General features: G+C 36.4%; 1 protein-coding gene across 3 annotated transcripts in view; it reads right to left on the reverse strand.

Moving 5' to 3' along the window:
• Positions 1-22,572, reverse strand: part of KLHL2 (kelch like family member 2) — a 55,305-nt gene extending 32,733 nt beyond the window's left edge. For 2 of the 3 annotated variants that reach the window (XR_001920477.1, XM_008933123.2), the window contains exons 1-3: positions 22,453-22,572; positions 18,121-18,227; positions 13,452-13,573 (exon numbers count right to left, since the gene is read on the reverse strand). Coding sequence is in view for 2 of the 3 variants with exons in the window: in XM_008933123.2 (XP_008931371.1) it covers positions 13,452-13,573; positions 18,121-18,227; positions 22,453-22,490 (267 nt within the window). In the remaining variant the exon portion in view is untranslated. The remainder of the gene's footprint in view (positions 1-13,451; positions 13,574-18,120; positions 18,228-22,452) is intronic. The other variant, XM_018071110.1, reaches the window with a different exon arrangement.
• Between the last annotated feature and the right edge of the window lie 2,420 nt (positions 22,573-24,992).

Genomic DNA, 24,992 nt, shown 5'->3' on the forward strand with positions numbered 1-24,992 from the left:
TCTAACGAAAAGGAAACCTGGGATGGAGGAAAGTAGAACAGGTGAATCTAACCCAGATCTGGACCTTGTATGTTCTCACCTAATTAGGAAGCTAAACCTTAAGGGTTTAGCTTAAGGGAACTAAAGGGAAGCTAAACCTTAAGGGAAAATACCTGCTTTGAAACACAGTCTATCTAATGGTAACCCAAGGTTCACAGGTAATCATTTCCAAACTAACCAGCACAGAGAAAGCAGCACTGCTCACCTTGTGCATCCTAAGCAGCTGCACCCATGCATTTTGCAGCAATCCACACTAACTGTGATAACAACAATATCTACTTACACATATGTTTTTGGGCATTTCTCTCCTAAAAAAAAGCTTACTATCTCTTACTATCTTTCAGCATAAGTAACTCACCCTTTTACCCATAAAAAGCGTATGCGGAGTCTTTGAAACAAGTAAAACATTGGAAGAAAAATAGAGTGCTTTTTAGTCAACTCACAGTCACTCTAGAAAAGGCCTGAATTCTCTCCCTCTCTCAGATGATAGCTTTTCCATGCCTTTACTGGCTTTACACCTTTCCCCAAAGCATGCTATTTCTGTCATATTTTAGACCATCCAGCAGTGTTACAGGTGGTAACACAGATTTATACAATGACATATAGATACTGCTGTGCCATTTTTAATGCTCCTTTTGAAAGACTATTTCACAATGAGCAGAAGTTTTTCTAAGGTGACTACAGTATGTTATTCTATTCTAGGAAAAGCTGTTAATGTAAAACATAGCAATACGTAGGAGTAATTCAAATTTTTCTTTTCATGCATTACTTTACACTTTCCAACATTAAATTTGGTCTGTGATCATTCTAGCCTGACATCTAGCTTAGCTAGAAAGCAGTGAAACTTTCTATTTTTGTCTGATCTTGAAGAAAATCCTTAAACCAGTTCATCACCTACATCTTTTGCTACCTACTTTTCAAAACCAAAGAAAATATGTCCTTTGGAAGCCTGTGACACATTACAACCACTTTGATACAGTGAAAACCAACTATTTATTCCTATTTGTCCCTGTGCTCCCTAGGAATTTTTGATCTATTTATTGCTCATCATGTGACAATTTAGGAGGGACTATAACTAACTTGACTTTCAAAAGCCTTTGATATGGTTATTTCTGGACCACTCAAAGAATTACAGGAGGTTTTTAGGAGCTAAGCATAACTCATAAATAGAATCCTGAAACATACTGAAAGTTTGAACTTTCCTTATTTCACCTGCCACTAACAAAAACCAAATCCTTGGTAGTTTCTGTAATGCTCCAGATCACTAATAGCATTGTAGTGATTTACTAAAATGTGAACTGAAATTCCAAGGAATAGCCAGCTAGAGAATATAACATTTTCATAGTCTCAACCACCTCACTTTAAAAGTTTCTTTTCTGTGGGTAGCAAGTATTATTTTTACATATATATCTTTAAAATCCTATTTGTCCTAGTGATCAGATGTTTTCATTCATTTGCTTTTGCACTTCATCCTTTGACCCCTTCTCTAAGCCTGTCCTTGATCTGCAAGAGGATGCACCTTGCACAGTCCGTTGGCGTAACTGGGACTTTCTACCTTAATTAGTTTTTGGCACCTTGCTCATGCGTGGCTCTGACAGCCTACATACTCTCCTAAATCACTCATTAAAGAAAGAATATGCAGGAAACAAACAGATGTTATATTTAGAGCTGCAGTGCTGAGTAAAAATGTTTTATTCTTTTTATCATTTAAATTAAACATGCCTGTTTAAATCCCTCGGTGACTTCCCATTCACCTCCCACAGTAATCAGAATCACATGCTTCTGAAGTGCAGGATTACAGATCAGTATCTCCTCTGTAATGTATTCTTGCCTCAATCCCACCTCTCTCTCACCCCATCACCTCCTCCAAGAGTTTCTGATTCATTCCTTGGCTCTTGCTTAGACCATGCTGACATAGCCAAGCTACAAGCCTCTTCACCGCCTTTGCCTAAAGTCTCTCTTCCAAATAAGCAGAAGCAAGTGGTTTTTAAGCCCCAACACCTGCCCCCCTACTCCCCCTATAAAAAAACCAAAAAAACTACACAACACCCAAACATCTTCTGAAGCTACAAAGATTTTGGGACAGGGAAAATCTGTGATTCAGTCTGTAAGATCTCAGTCTCTCTCCAGAAGAAGTACAAGACTCTCTGCCTCCCACAGACACTGGCACTTGATAGTCCAAGACAGACTTTTACAGCCTTGGGACAATTTTAATTCATTCCTCATATCTTTTGATCCATATTTTAGATTAATCTTTATCTCTTGTGCTCATTCTCAGTTCTGTTTCTCCCCTAAGTATTTCTCTCTAGCACCTACAACCTGGTGTACAACAGCTCAAATGTCCATTCAGTTATCTTTTCATTCTTACAAGGTTCATATCCTTCTACCTACTCAATTTTCTTATTCAGCAAGGCCATTGCAAAAAAAAAAAAAAAAAAAAAAAAAAGATTAATTGGCTGGAAAGTGCCAGCAAAATGTGGCTAAAGTATCATTTGGAGGACAGAGAGAAAGAGCAGCAAGGTATCTACAGAAGGGAAGAAAAAAAAAAAGGCAGAACATAAAAATGTGAATACCTCAGGAGAGACTATCTGTCGTATCTGTGCAACATCTGCTTCTCCTGGTTCTGAAAGTCCTGCCACTGCTTTCCTCTCCGTCTTAATCACAGCTAAAGCTGTACAGAAACAGCAGTTGGTTTCTCTACAAATTCCTTTTGCTACCTACCTCATGAACTTCACCATGCTATCTACAACCCAGGGGAGGAAATAGTAAACTTATCCTTAAGTGCAGCAGCATGAATCATATTTATTCAGCTTGGCTTAACCATACTAAAGAAGGTGTTGAATAGACATGTCCAAGAGACTCTTTAGGAAGATGGCCCAGCTCAAGACAGAATCGAGATACGAGGCAAGTGTTTCTGTCTGCACTAGACTGTGGGGCTGACTGCATGTACATGTACTGTACATGTGACTGTGTGTGTACCTACTGGGAAGAGTGGTCAGCCTCACTGCCAAGCTGGAGCTTGGAGACACAGAGCTGCAGCCACCCAGCTGTTATCAGGCTACCAGATTCAGCACCCTTTAACACTTTCCTCACATTAAGCATACCATGTGATTTTGTTCTGCCACATGCCCCAAAGCAAGCTAGATCAGAAAAGGAAATCTTTTTCAGAGCATCAAACAGCTATCAGATGAATGCAAGGCTTTGGAATACACCTTCAACCACATCAAAACTCCAGTTTCTCAGTTAAAAACAAACATAGAAAGGGGAGTGACAATATCGGTACCATATCTATACTGCAGTGCACATAATAATCACAGAATATTCTGAGATAGAAGAGACCCACAAGAATCATCAAGTCCAACTCTTAAATGAATGGCCCATAGAGGGGATTGAACCTGTGACCTTGGCATTACTCAAACCAAGTTCTAACTAACTGATCGCAGAGTCATAATGTACCCCCCAAAAAATGCAGTTCTACTTTGCACATACCTAATAGCTAACATTACAAAGGATATGCTATGAAAAAAAATAGAGAAAAATACATTTTAAATGGATCTAAAAACTGACAGAGAGCAAAACATTAACCTTCTCTGCAAAGTTGTTTGCTTAGTATTTTGGTCAGCAACTCTTTTATGTGAAGCTCACTCATTTAAAGTGCAAACTAACAAAGCTTGTATTTGTAATAAAATATGCTGTAAACTGTAAAATATCTGTAAAAAGATCTCACTCCTCTTTTCCCTTCCCTCCTACACTCACTCTGCTGACAGGCAGGCACGTATAAGCAAATGAAGAATGCATACTAGGATTATTTCACTAGAAAAATGAGACCATTTACTGTTGCCTGACATGTCCTAGAATGTATATAAATTCAAGAAGTGTGCCACTGTCTCTCCTCGAGCTACGCCACATATTAGTTGTGCCTTCACATTATTAAAATCCTCAAAGCTGTTGTCATAAATACAAAAAATAGGGCAAAACGATGCAACCAGATTGTTGCTTGAAGCCTAAAGGATAAAATACATACGATAGCAAAACACAGTGGTACTCCTTAAGCACACAATCAAGGAGTATATTATAAGGCTGTTTAGTCCAACATTAATTTCTTGCCCAGTAAGACTTAAACATGTTTCTGTGAATAGGGTTTGTAATGAAACTCATGTCAGCTTGTATTTAAGTACCTCTCTGCAGTGTCAGCAAGCCCCTAATATTAGAACTGTGCTGGCATAAAAGAATAACAGTGAAAGTTTGGATTACATGTAAAAAGTGATTTAAACACACATATGAATTTTTAAAAAAATCAGTTAATCCTGTTTTAATCATGAAGTCATTAGGATGAACCAGTTTCATAAAAGATTTTAACCTGAATGACGGTGAATCCAAGGTTTTGCAAAAGCTTTCATAATTTAGTAGCTATGCCACAGCAGCCATGATGGAGATGAGCAGAAAGACCAAAGGCTTGTTTATTTTTGAAGCTCTATAAGATGATCCAATAAAGAACTCCATCTCCTCCTAAAGCTTTAATAATATCTGTTTCAGGGAAATAAGATCACCGACCACCAATAGTTGTTGACACTCAATAGCTCTATTACATAAAACACTTTTGGTAAAGAAAAACTTCCAAGAATTAGTACAGTTGCCTGAAACATATTAACAAAGAAAAAAGTGAGTTTATGGACAGAAGGTTTTAGGTCTTCATGAGGGCTAAGTAAAAAGTGGTGGTAAACTGAAATGTCGTGGAAATGTGGCAGTTTCGAGATTAATTTAAGTCTAGAAACAGCCACTAGTGGAGGATATGGAAGATAAGGGAATCAAAGACCATGATAAATATTTTAATTCTCTCAGAAACAGGCAGGATTGTAATCTGTCATCTCAGGATTCAATAATTAGCACCATACTTATCACATATTGAAGGCAGGAAGCCAAATCTGTCTGAACTGTTAATCTTACAGGAGATTATTTGGGAATCATAATTCAATAGCAGTTCAGAAAAATACAACTATATGAACATCTTAAAAGATAGTTCTACAGTTTTAATGAAGATTTGGCCTAACAGTCTGTCTAAAAAAAATATGTGCTGTACCAGGATACTTTGTTGAGAGTTTTTGGCACATTAAATTTAAGTCACAGGAAACAGAAATTGACAGATTTCAGCTCTAAAGATGCTATCAATGATATTTTTAAACTTTACATTAAAGTCAGAGTTATTTTCATTTTTTAAAAATCTATTGCAGCTATTGACAGGAAAAATCAGTGCAATTTTGCTCCATGTTTTTTTAGGGACAGTAAGAGAAACAACTTAAACTCATTCACTCCAAAAAAATTATCTCTAGAAGGAAAAAAAAAAACAAAAAACCAAAATAAGTAGCACTGTTATCTTCAACAGTGTTAGTATTGTTTGACCTAACTGCATTCTTCTTTAGGAGCAGAGTTTAGCAATAAATCAGCAGAAGAAGAGTCATACGGTCCAATAGTCTATCTCTAGCACCTAGCACGTCAGCAGCCACGTACTGCAGGAAAGACTTTGGAAGCTAAACCAAAATGAAGTGACTGTCTAGGTACTGTGGAGATGCAAGAGAAAAGCTGTACAGAGAACCAGGGGGGAGAGGGGAGACAGGACAGGGGGACGGCATACAAAGATGATGACCCAATGGCTTAAAATTTACCTCTAGGAACTCAAAATTGTATTCGATTAATAAATAATACAGTGATGATTTTTAATGCTGTCACAAGACAACTGTGATCAGTAAATCGAGGCAAATGCAAGTAAACAAAAGGCCTTTATCAGCAACCTTCAGAGATGCCAACATTAACCTCTCATACAGCAGTAATAGTTTTATTAAGTTACTTGCATCTGCTAGAAGACTGTGACTGCTTCTAGTTGGAAAAATTTGTATCATGACCCATGCCGTCATCACCAAACTGCAGCATCTAGGACATCATAATCTATTTGAAAACCATCCAGCAATTGCTGTTAACTCAGAATAAACTCTTCCTAAGGAGCCCTGCATTTTAGTAGAATGCATGATTGGTGAGGTACTGGACCTATATTAATTATCTGTTGGTCTCTTGGTGACGTGCAAGGTGTTAATCATGACCAACAGGGTTGCAATTGCCTAGATCCAGCCTACCTAGCACTCACTCTTCTCAAGATATACTTTCATTTGAGCTGTTTCACTTTCCCTCATTATCAAAAAGTACTTAAAGAAGAGAGGGTAGACGCACATCTGTAAATGCATCAAGATCAAACTTATTCCCTTCCTGCCTGTTTTAGGTTTCTAAGTGAGACATTTTTCCAGACATGTCTTTCACAGATTCTCTGAAGGAGAACAGCCAATTCCTACATAAGCAATTTCAGCATTACCTTCTCTCAAAGCAGTTTTATATCTAAAATATATATAATGTTATATTTGAAACAGGACCTACTGTATAATAAGATTCACTGAAAGCTTCACAGCATTCAGTTCAGTTGAATAAATATTTCTTTTATCTCTCCCACCCACTTACACAGCAGCAGGCAGACTTCCAGGACACAGAATGCACGTCTCTGTTCAAGTATTGAATTCAACTCCCTCCTCTTACAAAGCCCCATCACACATTTGTAAAGGACAGTCAGCATTTGATTCTAAAAAGGAAAAATCTACCCCAATTAAAACAGAAAATTTCCTATATTCATAAAGAAAACTGGATATAACCCTTTGAAAGGGGAGGGACATCTTTTGATAAAATAATAAGGGAAAAAAGAAGTTCTTTTGTGTTCAAAAGAACACTTTATTTGCAGGTCTTACAAACTCTTGAAAAATATGCCAAGTTAGATATCAAAAATGAAACTAGTCTCAAAAAACATGCTTTATGGTCTTTACACATCACTATGTTGCTAACTCACATAAAGACTATTAGTCTAGTGACCAGGTCATATACACAAAACATTTGCTTTCAGGGATAAAGCTTGACAAGCATCACAATATTCTTAGGAGTATTTTGACTCTCAGCTCAGGTACAAAGATAGTATGGCTCTGAAGACTATTGGAATGTAATTAATGTATATTAATTTGATTTTGTAAGTGCTCAAAGATTGTGGCAAATTCTAAGAGGTTGGACTTATAAACTGGCTTGTACTTGGTCATTTCATATTTTGTTCAAGCTAAGAGCACATAAAACTAGCTGCTGTTGTTCAGCTGATGTGCAATAGTAAGTTGTTAAACTGGTAATTCCATTGTGATCCTGAAAACCCTTTTTAAATTAAACTCCTATAAATTGGTATACCTGTCCCTTAGTGGAAAGGGTACCAAAGGACAGAATCTAAGATGATCAGGGACAAGGGAAAAAACTCCTTTACCAAATCTGACATTCTGGTAATACAAATTTCAGAACAAACTGGTAGCCCCTAAACAGGTCATTTCACATGTCCAACCCACATAAAACTGCACATGGTGCATGATAGGCAGACCACTTCTAAGTACAAAACAACAATTTATTCTGAATATTTTTATCTGAGTTTATCCAAGTGCTCAACAAAAGAACAAATAAGGAATGTTAAATGCTGGACAGAATTTTATTTTTGCCTTGAAATTAGTATCCCGTAGGACTTCATCTTACTGATCATACACAGTTTTACTACATTTTATTGGAACTAATATCTGTCCTTGGTGGTCTGTTGGGTTTTTTGTCCTCCTCAACATACGCAAGCCTGGATTATTCATTATTTTACATTCTATTCTGTGTAATGGTCTCTCCAAAAGATATTCTACATCTCTCTTTCAAACATTTTTAAATTACTTGTACACATCTTTCTCCTCGTCCCATGTCCTCCCACCCCTAAATTGGGTGTAATTTTATAAGATATTCAGTAGGTCATTCCTTTCTGTTATTGGTGAGTTTTAAAATATAATTGCACAATTCTCCAAATGAAAATAATTTCTTAACAATTTTAGTAAAATCAATTTTAACATGTGGTTGTACTCTGGAAACAGACTTGCAAATTGGCACCTCTGGTGTGAAACTGAATTCTTGCCCAATAAACTTACTGAAAGACATTCTACTACTATTAATAACCAGATAATGACTTTCACTGGTTGCGGTTTTGGTTCACTAGAAGTATTATGCTAATAAGCTTAAATACTTACAACAACAAATCACTTAAATTGGCATTTACCAAAATAAGAAGGTACCACAATTTCCTTCTCCCACTGTATGATGTTCTCATTCTTACTCTTTCTACCAGCATAAATATAAAGTGACTGCTAGAATAAATGTTATGTTACTGGAAAAGCAAACTCACTCAATGACATAAAGAAACAAACACTATTTTTTACTCACAAGGTAATAATTGCACTCTAGTCTGCATTAACAAGGCCTCAATGGACCAATTTTGGCCACTGCATGTTAAAATGTAGATATAGGTGAAACTGAAAGAGTCTTGAAGAGAAAGAAGAATGGTAAAAGATTTAGAAACCATTGCCTCCAAAGAAAAGTCTACGATGTTTAGCCAAAAGAAAAAAAAGTAAATTACATTAATAAAAACAGTATTTCAATACATAAGATTGTTACAGCAAAACTAGCAACAAGTTGCTTCAAAAGACAACAGAAGGAAGTACCAGAAATTTGTCTGGTACAGACTGAGATGATTTAAGCCAGATACTACCTTATGAACTGTAAAAACTATTAAAGCAATTGGAACTAACCACATAAGGATTGTTATCAAGTTTCCACTATTAGATGAAATATGTTCTGCCAAGTCTGGATACATTCAGTCCCTGTACATTCAGTCACTGTTTCACTTTACAGAGTTCAGTAGCAGTTATCTTTTATGCTATTCCCTGTAACCTCACACTCCTTCTTCCTTTGTGCTACTTTAACAGACCCTCAGTCCAACTTGGTCATGCCACAAACATAACTTAGAAGTTGACCATCTTAAAAAGAACACATCTGTTTTCAAAACCTGTGGGACTTCTCTTGGTTTTGGTGTGAAGAACCTGTTCATTTTCAACCTACAGGATTTTTCAGGATTCAACAACTCTGCAAAGTTGTTCAACCAGTAGACTCTAGAGGTGATGAGAAGCAGCAGGAATAGTCAAAGCCCGTATTACCAAACATGGTGCTGTAGAATGACTACCTTAGTAAATAGCTAGGACAACATGAAGATCTTCTTTTTTGAGGATTTCTTGGGGAAATCAGTTGCTTTTTCGAACCTTTCTTTGACAGCACCTCAAATCACATGTGCTGTCAACTCTTATGCCCACAACCCATGATACTATACAAATAGAAGTGTGTTTGTTGTACTTTTTATGGCAATTTGCATGAACAGTAAGAGTTACAAAGAAAAAGGCATACATACTGTGTGTTCATAATATGCTTATTAGTATGCTAGCATTGTTCTTGAATAATTTCAGAAAATGAACACAAAAAACGATACATCTTAAAAAGAACCCTGTTCTGGCCTTTGGACTTTGTGTTGGTTGTATCTAACAAAATTCTTTAAAGGGAAAATATGCTAGGACAGAGTTATGTAAAAGATCACATTTTTTGTGATCTTCTCTTCTGCTCTCATACACTCATCTTTTTCAAAAGCAAGACAGCAGTAGGTCCAAAGTGAAGCTATGTGCAATGTTTTCCCCAGGCAGCAGGGAAATGTCTACTCCCAACATAGATGTATGTTCCCACACTTCAATACACTAACCCAAAGTATTGGGTGAACTCAACCACTGGCAGGGCCATGTTATAAAACAGATCCTTGAAGCAATCCAAGTTAAGGATAACTGAAAAACAAACAAACAAACAAAACAAAAACAACAAAACAAAAAAAAATCACAACAACAAAAAACCACACAGCATGAGAGTGGAAGTCCTGAGTGCTGTGTTGCTGGATGATATTTTTAGTTCAGTGATCTGTTTTATAAAGCAGTCCAGCAAATAGTTGTATCAGCACAATTAAAGGAACAGGGAACTGCAGCAGGGGATCAGAAAGGAACTCAATCAATTTTAACCCATGTTTATTCAAATCACATTTGACTCACCCTGTATCAGGCTGACCTCTAAACCCCATAGCAAATCCACAGCCCACAAACAACTGCAGGGATTTCTCCTCTGATATATTTGTGCTCAGTAGAGGCCCTAGGTATACAGCTGACTAAATACAGGCTGAAAGACCTGTGTGGGAGAGTTACTCACGCATGAGCTTCTTATAGTAACTAACTCTCTCCCACACTGTGCACTGCATGTAGTTAATACCTATATGGATATCAAAAAAATTTGACGTGCAAGAGAGTTGATTTGCCTTTCGAAAACATTAACTTTGATGCTCCCTTCTTAAAATACGAAGAATGAGATATTGCATTAAGTCTGACATTTAATTGCATTCCTGGGAAAAAAAAGAAACAAAAAGGAAGAGCAGATAGTTAAGAATGCAGAAAAACGTGACATAGTATGTAAATATAGCAGAAGCACTGGTATAGCATTATACAAAGTGGGTGCCATTAGAGATGAATTATAAAATAACTCATTCTAAATGAAGAACAAATACTAAAGAAATGTACACATCCATATACCAGCTGTCTTACTGTTGGGGGCTGGAGGGAACTATTGAACCAAGAAATGAAGACAAGAACAAATGTTTTTTTGTATCTAACTAATGAAGTGAACACAGCCAGTGAAGAGAGCCTCCCGTGTTGATAGTTTATGCACTGCATTTTCTCCTCAATCATTGATTTCACCTGTCTTTTCTATCCCCTCACCTGCCCAAAAACATGCACAAGTGAGAACAGGCTAGTAGGGCGAAGAAATGAACAGCTCTTACTCAGAAGCTGCAAAGGCATGGTAAGGAAGCAGTCTCCTGTCCACATCTAGATCAAGTAACATCCTAATGAAAGAGGCTCATAGGTAACCTGCCCCTCGAGAAAGACCAGTGAACTTGGCTATACCATTATGTATTAATTTATAATTAGTTTTAATAAATATACACTATAGCTATTTTAATACCAAGGATTAAAATTCTACATTGGAATTACGAATTTAACATTACTTAGACATGAAGCGTACACACCCTCTTCAAACATTGTATCACATATTAGGAATTAGTTCAATACCTATTATTACTATGTATAACCTGAAGAGACAGAATAAGACTGTTGAAATCCCATGAAGGGTATCAGAATAAGAATCATAACTAGCTAACTAGAAGCTGAAGTTGCAGTTTAGCACATTAGCCCAAATATAAAAAAAATTTAAGAGACAATATTACATGGCATTTCAGGTTTTCATGGTTCTGCATTCCTACAAGACAAATTCTTGACCATTACTAAAATTTCACAATACCTTCTAGATAACAGACAGAAAACTGAAAGCTTAATTAATTAATCTCAAGAGCATGCAATGCAGCTATGGAAAGAACACGGTATTAAGGCCTGACAATCTGCACTAGGTTTCTAAGTTTCCATAAGTTCACAGTAACAATTTTCCCATCTTGGCTTTCAAACTTAAGGAAAAGGTCTTGCATTAGTATGTTTGTTTTTATTCACAGTGTTTATTTCTGCTGTACAAATAAATACTACATATATAGTAACAGTAATACAAAAAGGATGAAAGTGACAAAGTAAGAATAGCTTTACATCCATTATCAGTCATATTAGAAGTATATTCACTATCAACAGTAAAATGTAACTATATTGCAATAAATCAAAATCCAACTTAAAAGCTTGGCTGTCTTCTCAGTTCTCAAAGTCACCACAAACTTTTAACATTACTCATAGGGCCATATTATTTATATTAACATCCCCAACATTATCAGATATATCTTCAGACAGATAACCTGAAGCCATGAAAATTAAAGCCATATCAGACTCAGGAGCTTTAAACACAGGTATTTCTGACCTTTAATGACTCCTGTATGAGGAAGAAACACTGGCTTTTCCTCCCCATAAACAGAAGAGTTAGCATTGCCAAGGATAATGCTGCTCCCTACGAAGCACCTACAGCCAAAATACAGTAGGCTGCCTGTTATGCTATGTTATGGATCAAATATACAAGATTAAGGCCATTAAGCTCTGTCAGTAAGACAGAATATTCTATTTTAAGGATAAAAACCAGCAGGATCAAGCAACAAGAGGTCTATTAGAGAATATCTGACAGCTCTGGATTTTGCCCAAAGTCTTCCACAGCGATACAGAGATTTGTGCAATCACCAAATTGGTTAAGACACAACATAATTTCAGTCAGTTTTTTCATTATGTACATTCACCATCAGATCAGAAGTAAACAATTCCTTAAGAAGCAGGTGACAAGAAATTAATCATATAGAATTAAATGACTTATGGTATGACCTAAAAAATGGAGGGTCTACTAGTTTCAAGTTGTCAATATTTCTCATTTCTAGCTCTTCAATCAAGCATAGTTAAAACTAGCAGTGTCCCCATTGGATTCAGCAGCCAATAAAAACCTATTAATTTCAGCCTAATGCCCAGTAAAAGCAATTAATTTCAGAATACACAATTGCAACAGAATTTTTCTATGCCAAATACAGCAACATGGTTTTGCACTTTGCAAAAGCAGCAAAATGACTGCTAATAACCAGTAACTTGGCATTGAGAAAGCACAGAAAGAAGAACATAGGAGCAAGCAAAAAAACATGAGAATTAAATATATCAAACCTGTTATGCAACTAGTTTTAAACTTGCTAAACATATATACCAAATCTCAAAAGACAGTTGAAGGAAAATCTGCTCTGTCCATCTTCAGGGTCTGTGGTTAGAAAACACTAAGGGCAGGAGGCTATGTTTTTTAGCCTTGTGTCTGTTTTATTCTAATTGAAGCTTCAGCTTAAGGTAAAGCCAATTGGAAAAACTGATTAGCTCTGTGTGGGATGGGCAGAACTATCATGCTATATATTGGTTAATTAAAAAAAAAAAAAAAAAGGCAGTAGCTAAAAACTTCTGCACAGTTGGCTACTGGCAAGTTACAGAGACCGAGCAGGAGAAAGTACTTTATTCTGCAGGATAACAGAGAAAAAACCCAACCAAACAAACCAAAAAACCAAACAAAACAGCTTAATTGGAGAACATGGTTTCACATTTAGGAACAAATCTATTTTGTTTATGTAAATTGCACTTAAGTATCAGAGAGGGGGTGGTACAGAGGTGGCTGACAGCACTAATTTTAGGCAGAGTAAACCATCTATTTTATTGCATTACATAAGGTTTGGCTGCAAAGCCCATTAAAGTCAACTGACTCTTCATTTAGTTGAATAGTCTTCGAATTTGACCCAGAATTTAAACAGCATGACTACTTGCTTTGTAAGCACAAGGTCTGAAAAAAATCCAGTTTGCAGATGAGATTTCCTATGTCGGAGTTGAACCACACTGACAAAATAAATTACTCTGCAATTACATCTCTTTTCTTGCAGAAAACATTCTCACTCTTACCTGCACATTTTCTTCTGTAACTTGAATTTCAGCAGTGTAAATATAATCAATAAGCATCCTTAGAGTCCAGCCATCGACTTCCTTTATTCGAACTTTTTTTGCTCGGCTTTCACTCATCTCACCTACAAAAACCAATTTATTGGTCAAGTAAATTAGATAGAAATACAGCACAGATGTAGAAGTTTAATAGCAGCAGACATTTTGTGTATGATCAGTTGTAATAGTAGAACAACTTTAATAATAATAATAATAATAATTCAATTTCTTTCCTTCCTTCCTTCCTGCAATGAGAAAGGAAGACTTTGTTGTTATCATCATGTGAATGCTACCTGGGTTGATACTTTTACTGCAGGTGACCTATTTTCTTCAATGTACAGTATCAGGAAAATATTGTTATCAGCCCTAAATAAGACCCTTCAAATGCATACAGAAACATTTTGCTGGCAAAGCAAGCTGGTAAAATACTTTAGTTTTATTAACTTCTTAATTGAAGGAGAATACCAAACACAGTTTGGAGTAATTTTATTTAAATAAGAAAAATTATGTTCCCACAGAAGAATTAACATAACACATTTCTTTGCTTGCCTACTTATTATTCTCTTAGCAATTTCACATCTTTTACAGATATGATTTAACAGCTAAAACTCAAGATAAGATAAAATGGTAAGCATACAAAAACTTGTTGGATCTCATTTTGTGGAGGCTGACATGTTGGACATATGCCACAACTGATCTTCATAGAAAGACCTGCAAAATAGTTTCCACCTTCCAAAACATGATGTTTCTCAAAATGCAACATTTTCTTTATGTCTGAAATAATTGTCCAAAGATTATAAGCTTCTTCATGATTTCCAACCACGCATTTGGTCATCTCAGACCTTTAAACCGTTCTGCACCGACTTGCACTGAGAAGCAAAACATGAACTACACCAGTTATGCTGGAAGACAGATAAACTTGGACTTTGGAAAAGTATATCCCAGTCTCTGAATACATTAATTTATTATTCTTCTATGCTGGATATTATTTCTTTCCCTTAGGCATAGGCATCTAGAGATAAGGGTATTGATGATGTAATAAATTTAATGTATACAACAACAAAAGCAGACAGGATGGGGAAGTGAACAAGAACATGCTAATCATTGCTGATATTTTCTTATGAAGTACATACACATTTTCATTGTTTGTTACTCTTTGGTCTCTAGGAGTGGTACCAAGCAATGCATTTTACCCAGTGCTTTCAGCAAAGGGGTCATCACTGAGAAATCTGTTACCACTATTCATGCCTTTTTTTGAGCTGAGGGGTTTGTAAATCAACCCTTTAAGTGGTAGAAAGTTCAGAAGACCATCTACAGCAACACATTAATGGCAATATAGGTTGCTAGCATTCTAGAAAACACTGATGAAGGCCCACGTCAAAACCAGCAAAATCCAGCCTCAACAGAAATTTCTCTTTTCACCTGCTCTTCTGAAACATTTCCCTACACCTTAGCAGATTCCCTGAAGGGCCCTGTATTCCAAGTTTCTACTTCTGGTTTGACACAGATTAAACCCCTTGATCTTCAGAGCATGTATGCTGCAAGTTATTTATTATGCAAGCTTCTGTGGAGGTGGTCCTTTGGGAAAATTGTGTGTGTGGGAGAGCAGATTTTGATATTCTGCAAGCACATTAGGTTTGTTTTCAGATTTTGTGTCAAGTCTTTTAGAGTCATGGATAGGCACCTTCTCTGTTTAACAATGAAGCTCAGAATATTTAAAAAAAAAAAACACAAAAAACAACAACGAAAAAATCCACACACAAGCAAAGAAATGAAAAAAAAAACCCCAACAGGTAAGATAAATCCAAAAATACTTGCTCCTAACTTTCATGCTAAACAGACATGCAGTCTTACTATAATGCTAGATCAAGCCATACTTTTTTTGATAGATCATATGCACTCACTAGGCAGTCTCACCCTGGAATTCAACCTGCTGAAGAACTCAGTTCATGACTAGAAAGTTGCACCACCATATCTCCACAGATTTCTTAGTGACAGGAAAGCATATTGTGAACAGAAATGAAAGCACTGAGCTAATCCAACCACCCGAGCAGGAGCAGCAATGCACCAGTAGACCTGAAGATACTAAAGGAGCTAACTAAAAAACTTATATGGTTCCTCACAAAGTAATGCAAGGCAGGGTTTTGGGTGGGTTTTTTGTTTGTTTTGTTAAACAAGAATTTTATAAATGGAGAATCGAAGCTAAGAGAGCAGGTAATTCCCTAAGGATAACTGTCATTGAGGAAGAGAAAATTAAACTCAGGTCACTCTTGTCCCAAGTCAGGCCCTACTACCATTGAAGAATCCCTTCTCTGATGTTTTATAATCCATTCCTCTAAACATTTAAGTATACTTAAATCATATTTCTAAATAATTCCACTGTATAAGAAGAAAGAAATATTTCCAGTAACATACTCCCAGCTGTTTAATCTTTCTTCCCCCTACCTCTCCATGGGATAATTGGTTTTGTAACTTTGAAAGGCAATGCAGTAACTTTTTCTTTCTTTCTGGATATTCATTAGGGCTACCACTGCAAGTGCAAATTGGGGGGGGGAGGGGAACAACAAAAAAACCAAGCAGAGGGTTTGAACCCAGCTAATGCCACATCCGTGCTACACCAAAGTAGTTCTTAATGACTCCAAGAAAGATGGAAGCAACCTGCAAACATATGCCTAAATATAATCTTCTAATTTCTAGTCAAGAAGTAACCTTAAAGCATAAGAGTGCAACTTTTTTTACTGTCTTTTCAGTCACTGTTTTATTCTGCATGGAAGAAGATACTTTTCCATTTGGTTGTGGCTGGTTAAGGGATCAAACTTGCTTATTTGAACTTGCTGGATAAGAATAAAAATCCACCTGAGAAGTGTGAATTGCAAGGTCCATGAAGATAATTATAATGAATTTCAGGATTTTTTTGTGTGGGCAATGGCTGAAATGCACCAATATCACAGCTGGGCCTTTCTGTAAGCAACCTATAAGCATAGTATAAAATCCATTGATAAATCTTGAAGCCACAGCTGAATTTTATTTAAACTCCAGTTTGGTTCACCATCTACACAAACACTGCCACAAACATATGTATTAAACACTTCACACCCATCACTCAGGTAAGCATTCCCACCTCCCACACCACTGGGGGTCAAAGATCACCTACACTTAAAAACATAAAACAAGCAAAAAATATTAAAAGGGATTGAAGCAAGGAAAGGGAAGATTTCAGCAATTCTGTCTCGAGAGCAGCCACAAATACTGCTGCACTGCCACTCTGAATAGGTAATAAACTTTTTCACAAAAAGGGCAGTGAGGGCATGCAGAAATGTCTTAATCACAGAAAGGATAATAAAAAGCTCTACTCAGAGAAAAGAGTATTTTCAATGTGATAGACAACAACAGTTAATCTTCGATGTAGAACTAATATAAGAAGCTTGTATTTCTCTGTTACTAAGGTGATAAAAAGGAACTGCAGAAGCATCTGTTTTCTTTCTAACTTTAAGACCAGTAGTAAAAATTAAGAAAGAATGTATCAGTCTCTACCACAAATGCAAATGTGAAGAACTACTAGCAGAATAGATATTTAATTTTAAATGCAACTTTAAAGCATTGCTGTAGAAGTGATTCCACTTCTAGCTTTGGTTATGTCAAAATATTTGCATATAAGATCAAGAATAATCAACTGCTTCCCCAGTACACAACAGTATTTGAAATGTCATCAATCTTCCAGTCACATACAAATAAAGTTATTAAAATGCCATCTGCTTGCATACAGGCAGGCCAAGAGTCACATTTCTGCCTCCATCTGAGCTGGTTGTCAGAAGCAATGCATTACATTTAATTTCAGACAGTCAACTACAAAGCTGGCATGAGATTTGAGGAGGAACAGACAAAACCTCAGAAGTTAATTTTAACATGCATTTAGTAGCATTCTCACTTTAACACTGAATTTCACATTATTTCAATGTGATTTATAACCATTATGGAATTAAAGCCACAGCACAGGATTTAAGCTGGAGGCTCCTGTGAACCTGAACCTATCTTAGCCTTGCAAGCCCTCAGCATCCCTGCTGTAGCAGTAAAGCCGTAACATGGCCAGCGTGGAGCGAGCAGAGGCAGAATCAAGCATGCACAGAAAAGTTGTGGCAATGATGCAGAGTACATGTGTCATGGAGAATTACCCTAAAAATACTGAAACACGCACTCCAGCTATAGGCTGCCAAAACCACAGGAAGTTTTCATATCTACTAACAGCCTAGAGCATTCAGGGTCTGAAGAACATAGCAGCAGTAGTTGTTAAAGGACATAATTTACTCCAACATTCACATGAAAGTTATTTTAACCTTCTTTTGGACAAGTGAGATTGCTAGAGCCTTAAAGGGTATAACAACTCTACTATTCCTTGCTTACTTAACATCTAATTTTTTTTAAATTAAGGAGATTTTTTAAAGCATTCGTCATGCTAACAAAGAATAAGTTGCCAGTATGTCCTTAGACTGAAAAATTCATTAAGAATCCCAAATGTTCCTGCAGGCTTATCTAAAAACTAAATAGATCCTAAAAAGCAAAAGTCATGTAATTTTCTGCTTTATACAGTTGGATTGGATTAGAACAAGTAAGTAAGTATTGAAACATTTGGTACCTGTAAACATGGCATGGAAGTAGGGGCTGCAGGCGGCTAACACAACTCTATGCGCTGCAATTTCCATGTCTTCAGCTACTATCGTCACATCACACAGCAAGTTTTGACTATTTAGAAATATCAGAGAAGGTAATTTCACATAAGTGAACTACAACAGAAGTGTATATAATATTACATACAATTTGTTTTCCCATGCCCTCAAAAGAGGCAGACAATGTTGATGAAGCATTGTTTGTAAATGTGTTACACAACCACACGGCTATTACTCAATCAGATTACAGATGGTGCTTCGGTACACAGAACTTTAAAAACAACAAAAAAAAAATCAAACTACTGAATTGTGATTCCTTGCACAGAAATCTTCTGGATTGAATAACCATAATTTGTATCAGTCCAGTTTAGAAACCTTCCCCCTGGAAGGCTGGACCTCTTTGAATAACTATGATAGAAAAAAAGAATTTAATAAACACAAACACTAAAAAGAACAATGAGGTAAGAAACAAGACCTTATAGACAACAAAGAATCCAAAGTTCAATTGTGATGCCTGTGTCACATTACATAGGAAGCTCATGCCTACTTAATTGTTCAAAATCGCTACTCCATCTTCTCTGTATTTACTGTTTTCCAAGCATTTTTCATACCCAGCCCATGCACAAAATAACAATTATTTTTTCTACTCTGAGCAGTTTAGAACTTATTATGGTTAATTTCATATCTTGCCTGAGTCTGTACCTTCATTTGCATTCTTGTCCTTTGTAACTGTAATACATAATTCCTCTCTGTTGCAATAAAGTAACATCTTATTTATAATCATTCCTAACACTGCTGTTTGCAATGCAGTTTACAGCTATTGGCTAAACCTCTTCCAGTTAAACCTACAACACTATATACTCTTTGTATTGCAATTTTCTAGATTGAAAGAGGAGGGGGGGAAGAAAAAAAAGAAAGAAAACACATCAACACCAAAAGGCTGCAATTTCCCAGCATCTGAATAGCAATAGTCACAACTGCCTTTTATTTCCTGCTCATGCTACCACTGTCCCTGTGGAAGCAGTATACAATCCCCAAAACTTAGAGCCACTGCAACAGACAGAAGAGGGAAGAGTCTGATTTAACAGAACATATTCCTTAGGGATGGAGCTAGAGCTGTATATCAATCCACTGATCTCTATTCTCAGTACTTTCAAAAAGATAAATTTTTACCTTTCCTGAATATATATTACAATTAGAGTGCAGACTTTTAGAGAGTTTGCAACTACCACACTGAGTTGTAGCAAAGACAGGTGAGCAGTTGCATTTTCTTCAGACAGAGCTAAAGCTGTCAGCCAAACTGTTCAGATATTCATTAAGTCCAAAGAAAACTCTGTGATCTCTCAGCCTCTGCAGTCATCCTATTTCTATAAGCCCAGACTCAAGTAAGGTGGCTTTGTGGGGGTCACACACCAAAAATTTTGGTGGCCATGACTAACCTTTGGTGTCATATTACAATCCTGGCACAACATTATCTTCCCCCTTTCAGCTCTTAACACCTACAGTAACTATCTAAATCTCATAAGTTTACTCTGCAATAGCATTATTATCAAAAAAGATGTACAACATAAGTAATGACCATATCTAGATGAAATGCTCAATTCAGAGGATCCTGAAAACAACCATTACATTTATCATAAAAAAATCGAAACAGAAAGCTGCACATAAAAGGGCATCAGATACTCAGCATTATCAGACATCTGCACTTATCCTGACAACAGGAACAAAAGGTTTTATACTTAGTAGCACAGAAATACCAAAGTTAACAATAAAGCCAGGAGCAAGAGAATTACATCAATGCAAAACTCAGGCTAACTAATTACACTGCGCATATATAGACATAGTAACTTAGAGGTAGTTCAGATACATCTCTAGTCTGGAACTGCATTAGACGAATGAATATACTCTGCATCACTACAAAGCTGGGAAGCTAAATAAACTACTGAAGAAATGAGCTTATAAACTTAATCATGTACTCTGCTGTAAGCAACTCGTGAAACTCAGAAGCCTCATTTCATGAGGGCACATCAATTTATTGTAGAAAAGCTTGTTCTGAAGTGATATTGCACTAATTTGCTTGTATAGAGTGAATGAAAGAACAGAACTGTGGGGAATACACCATTCGTGGTGAAGAAAATGAGAAATGGGGGGCAAGAAAGCATACATTTAAGAAGAATAACTGCTTACCAGCTTACAGGCTATTCTTCATTGGTTCATATAGACAAAGTTCATTACCCACATCTTCAAAAGGTTTTGGTAAAGTCTTGTTTGTAAGAATGAGGATTTTAACAAATGTAGGTAAGGTCAAATTCCATTGTGATAAAAGCAAATTATAATGAAGTGAAAAGATAAACATCAGAGAGTAATTTCTTAGTATGTCAAGAACTAATTAACTATCCTAATGATCTCTCTGAGGTGATGGTGAACAACGAAATGACAAAAACTAGAAAGGACAAAATTACTCAAATTTGTCACAATTTGAAGGCACAGAAAAACTTACTTATGACCTACTAGAGCCAGCCACCTTGACAGCAGCCAAAAACTTAATATAAACATATAGACTTGAGCATTCAAAACCAAATGTATTTTAGATGCCTAAACAAATTATTTTTGCACAACTTATCCACTTCCTGCAGAGTATACCTCTGGCAAATACCTGTTTGTGTTACGCTAATAAAAAGAACTGAGATAGAAACCACTTTAAAAATGTATTCAAAATTAAAAATATCATTTACTTGATTCATATTAGATCTTCTTTTTGAGTAATGAAGTCTGAAACATTTCTAAAATATTTCAGTTTATTATTTCAAATGAATGCAAATAGGAATGTTTATAATCTTATCTAATTACCACTTATTTTAAAAGCTGTACTCAGCTTAAATTATAAACATTGCTCCATCAACTACTTTATTAAATAAGAACTAGTTAACGTTTGCATAGCATTACTCCTGTTCCAACTTCATTTATACATGTAAGACAAAATTGCTCAAATTGCTTCTACAAGCAATTTGAATTTAAGTAACCATGGAAACTAAAGTATGTTCTGAAAATAATCCATGGCCATCAACAATGCACTCTACCAGAAGACCACATATCTTTTACTTGCAACACAACAAAACACAGGTAAGGTTTCTGACTTCTGAAACTATTGTTAAGATTCATTCTGGAAAACTTTCACCATTTAAACTCTTGCTCATCCTTAGGGAGTCATTGCTACTGGCTCTAGCCAGGCTCTATAATGTTCCTTGAGACACTGAATCTGGTTACTGGGATATGTGAAAAAGCAAAGGGCATACGTAGGTGAAGCAACAAGTGTCAGTCTATCCACCACACAGTATTAAGGATTTTCCCATAAGGAACAGTGAAGATCAAAGGCAGACACATACTTTAAGTGGGTATAACTTGCTGTGTTTCTTTCAGGTGAAGCCTCTCCAGTTTTTAATCTTATACAGGAAATAACAAAGAACTACGAGATTTTCACAGCCTCCAGTATTGTCTATGCTAAAGAAGCATTTTAGTTTTTTAATTTTTCCATTCCTGCTGTTAGTTACAAAACTGAATTACTGTAAGTGATAGTTGTAGGTCCTGATTTCCAGAGCTCTACCTACCAGCTGTCACAGTTTTCAACATCATTTTACCTACTCATATGTAGAATATAAATCAATACGGATGCTATGAACAGCATCAGCACCAGCCTCCCAGTTTTGCTGAAAATGATGGTAGTATCACTCAAGGTCTTACAAAACTTTATTGAGAAAAGTTATTTTCAACATTTGATTTGAGAGTTCATCAATTTCTCCCAGAGGGCAAGCAAAAGTTAACTAAGAAAAAAAAATGTACTGACAGTTGGTTTATATTTGTTAAGACTGTGACCTGTGTCTCCAGACTAGAAAATTTTAAGATTTTTCCAGTTTGTAGCCTACCACAAAAATCAACAAGAGGCACAAAAAGAGCCTTAGGCTCAACTAAAGAGTCACTTTTCATCTATGCAGGATCAACTACACACGAGACAAAACCAGTAGCTGTAACTCCTTAAATACAAGTATTTTTTAAGTCTCGCAAAACTAGTTTTGATTAACTTACAAGGGGCAAAAACATACTGCACATATTATAACTATCATCACACAACTATCATTCAGCTATCACTTCATTGTATATTTAATCCTTTTCTTAATTAGATCAGCTACACTTCTGAAATTGCATGTTCTTATTGAACAAACTATTATTATCAACTTAATAAATGCAAATGAAAGTAAAAATGTATTATGGACTCCAGGCAGACGTATACTGTGAAGTAATACCTTCTTAATTCATTCATAATTTTAAAAGCTTTCTTCATGTGCCATGGATTTACTGTAACAGGACAGTGAATTTCGGTGTTATCATCTTTCAGATCCAAAGGCTTCTGATGGCAAAGTTTGGTACAACTGGAAAGAAAGAGGAAAAAAAAGAATTAATACTTCTGTCTAATCTCTAGTTCTGTCACCTCTTATTTTCTCCACCTTCATCTTGAGGAGAAGATTTGCACTTGAAACCTATTCTTTATTCCAAGCAATTTTGGTTTCCCTATTACCAGAAGTGTGGAGGAGTAGGTAGAATTGCCGTGGAAGTAATAAGTTGGTGACCAACACTAGTGAGGTTGACAAGAGGCACTCAGGGCTAATAACAATCTCCACTACAGAAAACATGAAGACGTTTTCTGGTTTTGTGAATATTATTTTATTTCATGGAAAAATATTCTAGAATATTTCCAATGAGCCCTGAAGTAAGGGGAGAAGCAGAGTTTGGGGAATTTTTAGCCTGGTGGCCATACAGATCAAAAGTAGAATGCAGCATCCATCACCTTTGTCTCTTCATGCCTTCACTGCCTGTCAGAAAAGAGCTTCCCTCTGACCTTCCCCCAGGACCTTAACTACTGGTTCACACTCCCAGTTCACCTCTGACAGGAAGACCACATGACGACTACTGTAGTTGTCCAGGCTTTCCCTAGCAGCAGCATGAGACACAGGTGACTGAGAAAAATTGGGTTGTTTTGTAGAATCACTCAGTGTTTTGAAAAGCATAAGTAACCAACCTCTTAATTTTTCCTAAGCAGTGTGAAAAAATCATTACCTCTAGCTACAATTAATTCCTTCCATAAGAAATACTCAAGTTGTATACACACTAGCTTCTATAGAAAAATTGTTATACACGTTCCTCAGTCACTAGGACTATCCAAACAGCAAGTAGGTTTTTCAAGGCAAACCAAACCAATGAGTTTCCTGTTTAAAATCACAATGTTATTCTTACAAGGCAAATTGTGTTGTCACAGCACTTAGAAAATGCTTAACATCAGTGATGTTTTCTTCTACAGTATTGTAACTGTATTCCTGAACCTCTGAGCTGGAAATAAGCAAAGTCACTGAAGTCACTTGGTGGGGCTACCTGGTACATCAAAGATGTGATTTCAAAAGAAAATTCAACTTTGCTAGCTTAAGTTAAGCACAGTCAAACTGAACATAATCAATGACTCACGTAATTGCAGCCTCTCTTCTACCATACCCCAAACTTTACTTGGGCATGTCTAAAGAAGCTTAAAAGAAAAATCCAATGATAATTTAAGAATTTAACCTAAAACTCTATATTCTGTTCACTACAGCAGTGCAAAGCCAAGTTATTTTTATTTTTCATTATTCCAAAACTAGCTACAAAATTTTGGAGCAGAACAACACAAAATTGCATCAAACAACAAAGAAATGGAAAAAGTCTCCATAAAACACTGGCTAACAAAATAACATCCATCCACAGAACTTAAACTACTACCAACTTGCTACAGTGTACCATGAAACTGATATGAATTAAGAGTTTCACACTCAATTTTGAAAATTATACAAGTAATTACTGAAAGTGGACAAGTAACGGACAGGAATTTTGCATCAATCACAAAAAAAAAAAAATCACATTACATGCACGTACATATGCTGCTGCACAGAGGTAAAAAAGAAAAAGACATCCTATCTAGCAAACTCCTTTAGACTGAATATTACTCCTCTACATTATGCAACATACGTAGTGTTCAGCATTCAGAAATATTATAGAGAGAAATCAATGACTGCAGAAAATGCTCAAAACACCAAAGACCTACGAGGAAGGGACCCAGCTTTTAATGATACCACTGACTTACCAATTCCAGGACAGAACACTTCTATAGCATCTTTTTACATCCCAAAGCAATGCATCAGATACTGACGTCTACCTATCTACATACATATACAGGCTACATACACATCGAACACAGCATGCAAGAAAAAAAAACAGTAATCACTGTTGTCAGGAAACTTGGACTAGATAGAGGAGCTCTCATGAAGCATAAATTAATTTGCTGAAGTTTCATTTGTTTGCCACAAAGGACAACTTTGTTTTAAGGTAATGAAGCCTACAAAACCATCAGTCACATGCTTTCTGTTTTGAGAACTACCAGTCTGCTTGAAGTTACTGGAGTATCTCTTACCATTTCACGAGTTGGGTCAAAGCTGTCTGCAACTGGTTTCCTTCGGTTTGTTCTCAAGAACCTGACCCACAGCGTGCCTGAAAACTACCTCCCGAAGGCATAGGATGAAGCTGCACTGAACAGAAGCGTGCCAAAGGCGATGAGCCCAGTTTAGATGCAGCTGGAGATACGTGCACTGTCTGGGCACTGCCACTAAAAAAGATCCTTAACTAAATAACCAGAAAACCGAGAGTGCGGTGAGCACGACTGCTGAGTCAAACCGGGAATAATTTGGGACCGCAGATGGAGGAAGCAGAAGGAATGAGGGGGAGGAGGGAAAAAAAAAGCCCGCCTGTCCCTACAGGCTGGAAG

This window comes from Manacus vitellinus, unplaced genomic scaffold, assembly GCF_001715985.3.
Source record: "Manacus vitellinus isolate BGI_N305 unplaced genomic scaffold, ASM171598v3 scaffold_0_pilon, whole genome shotgun sequence".
Classification (NCBI taxonomy): Eukaryota; Metazoa; Chordata; class Aves; order Passeriformes; family Pipridae; genus Manacus; species Manacus vitellinus.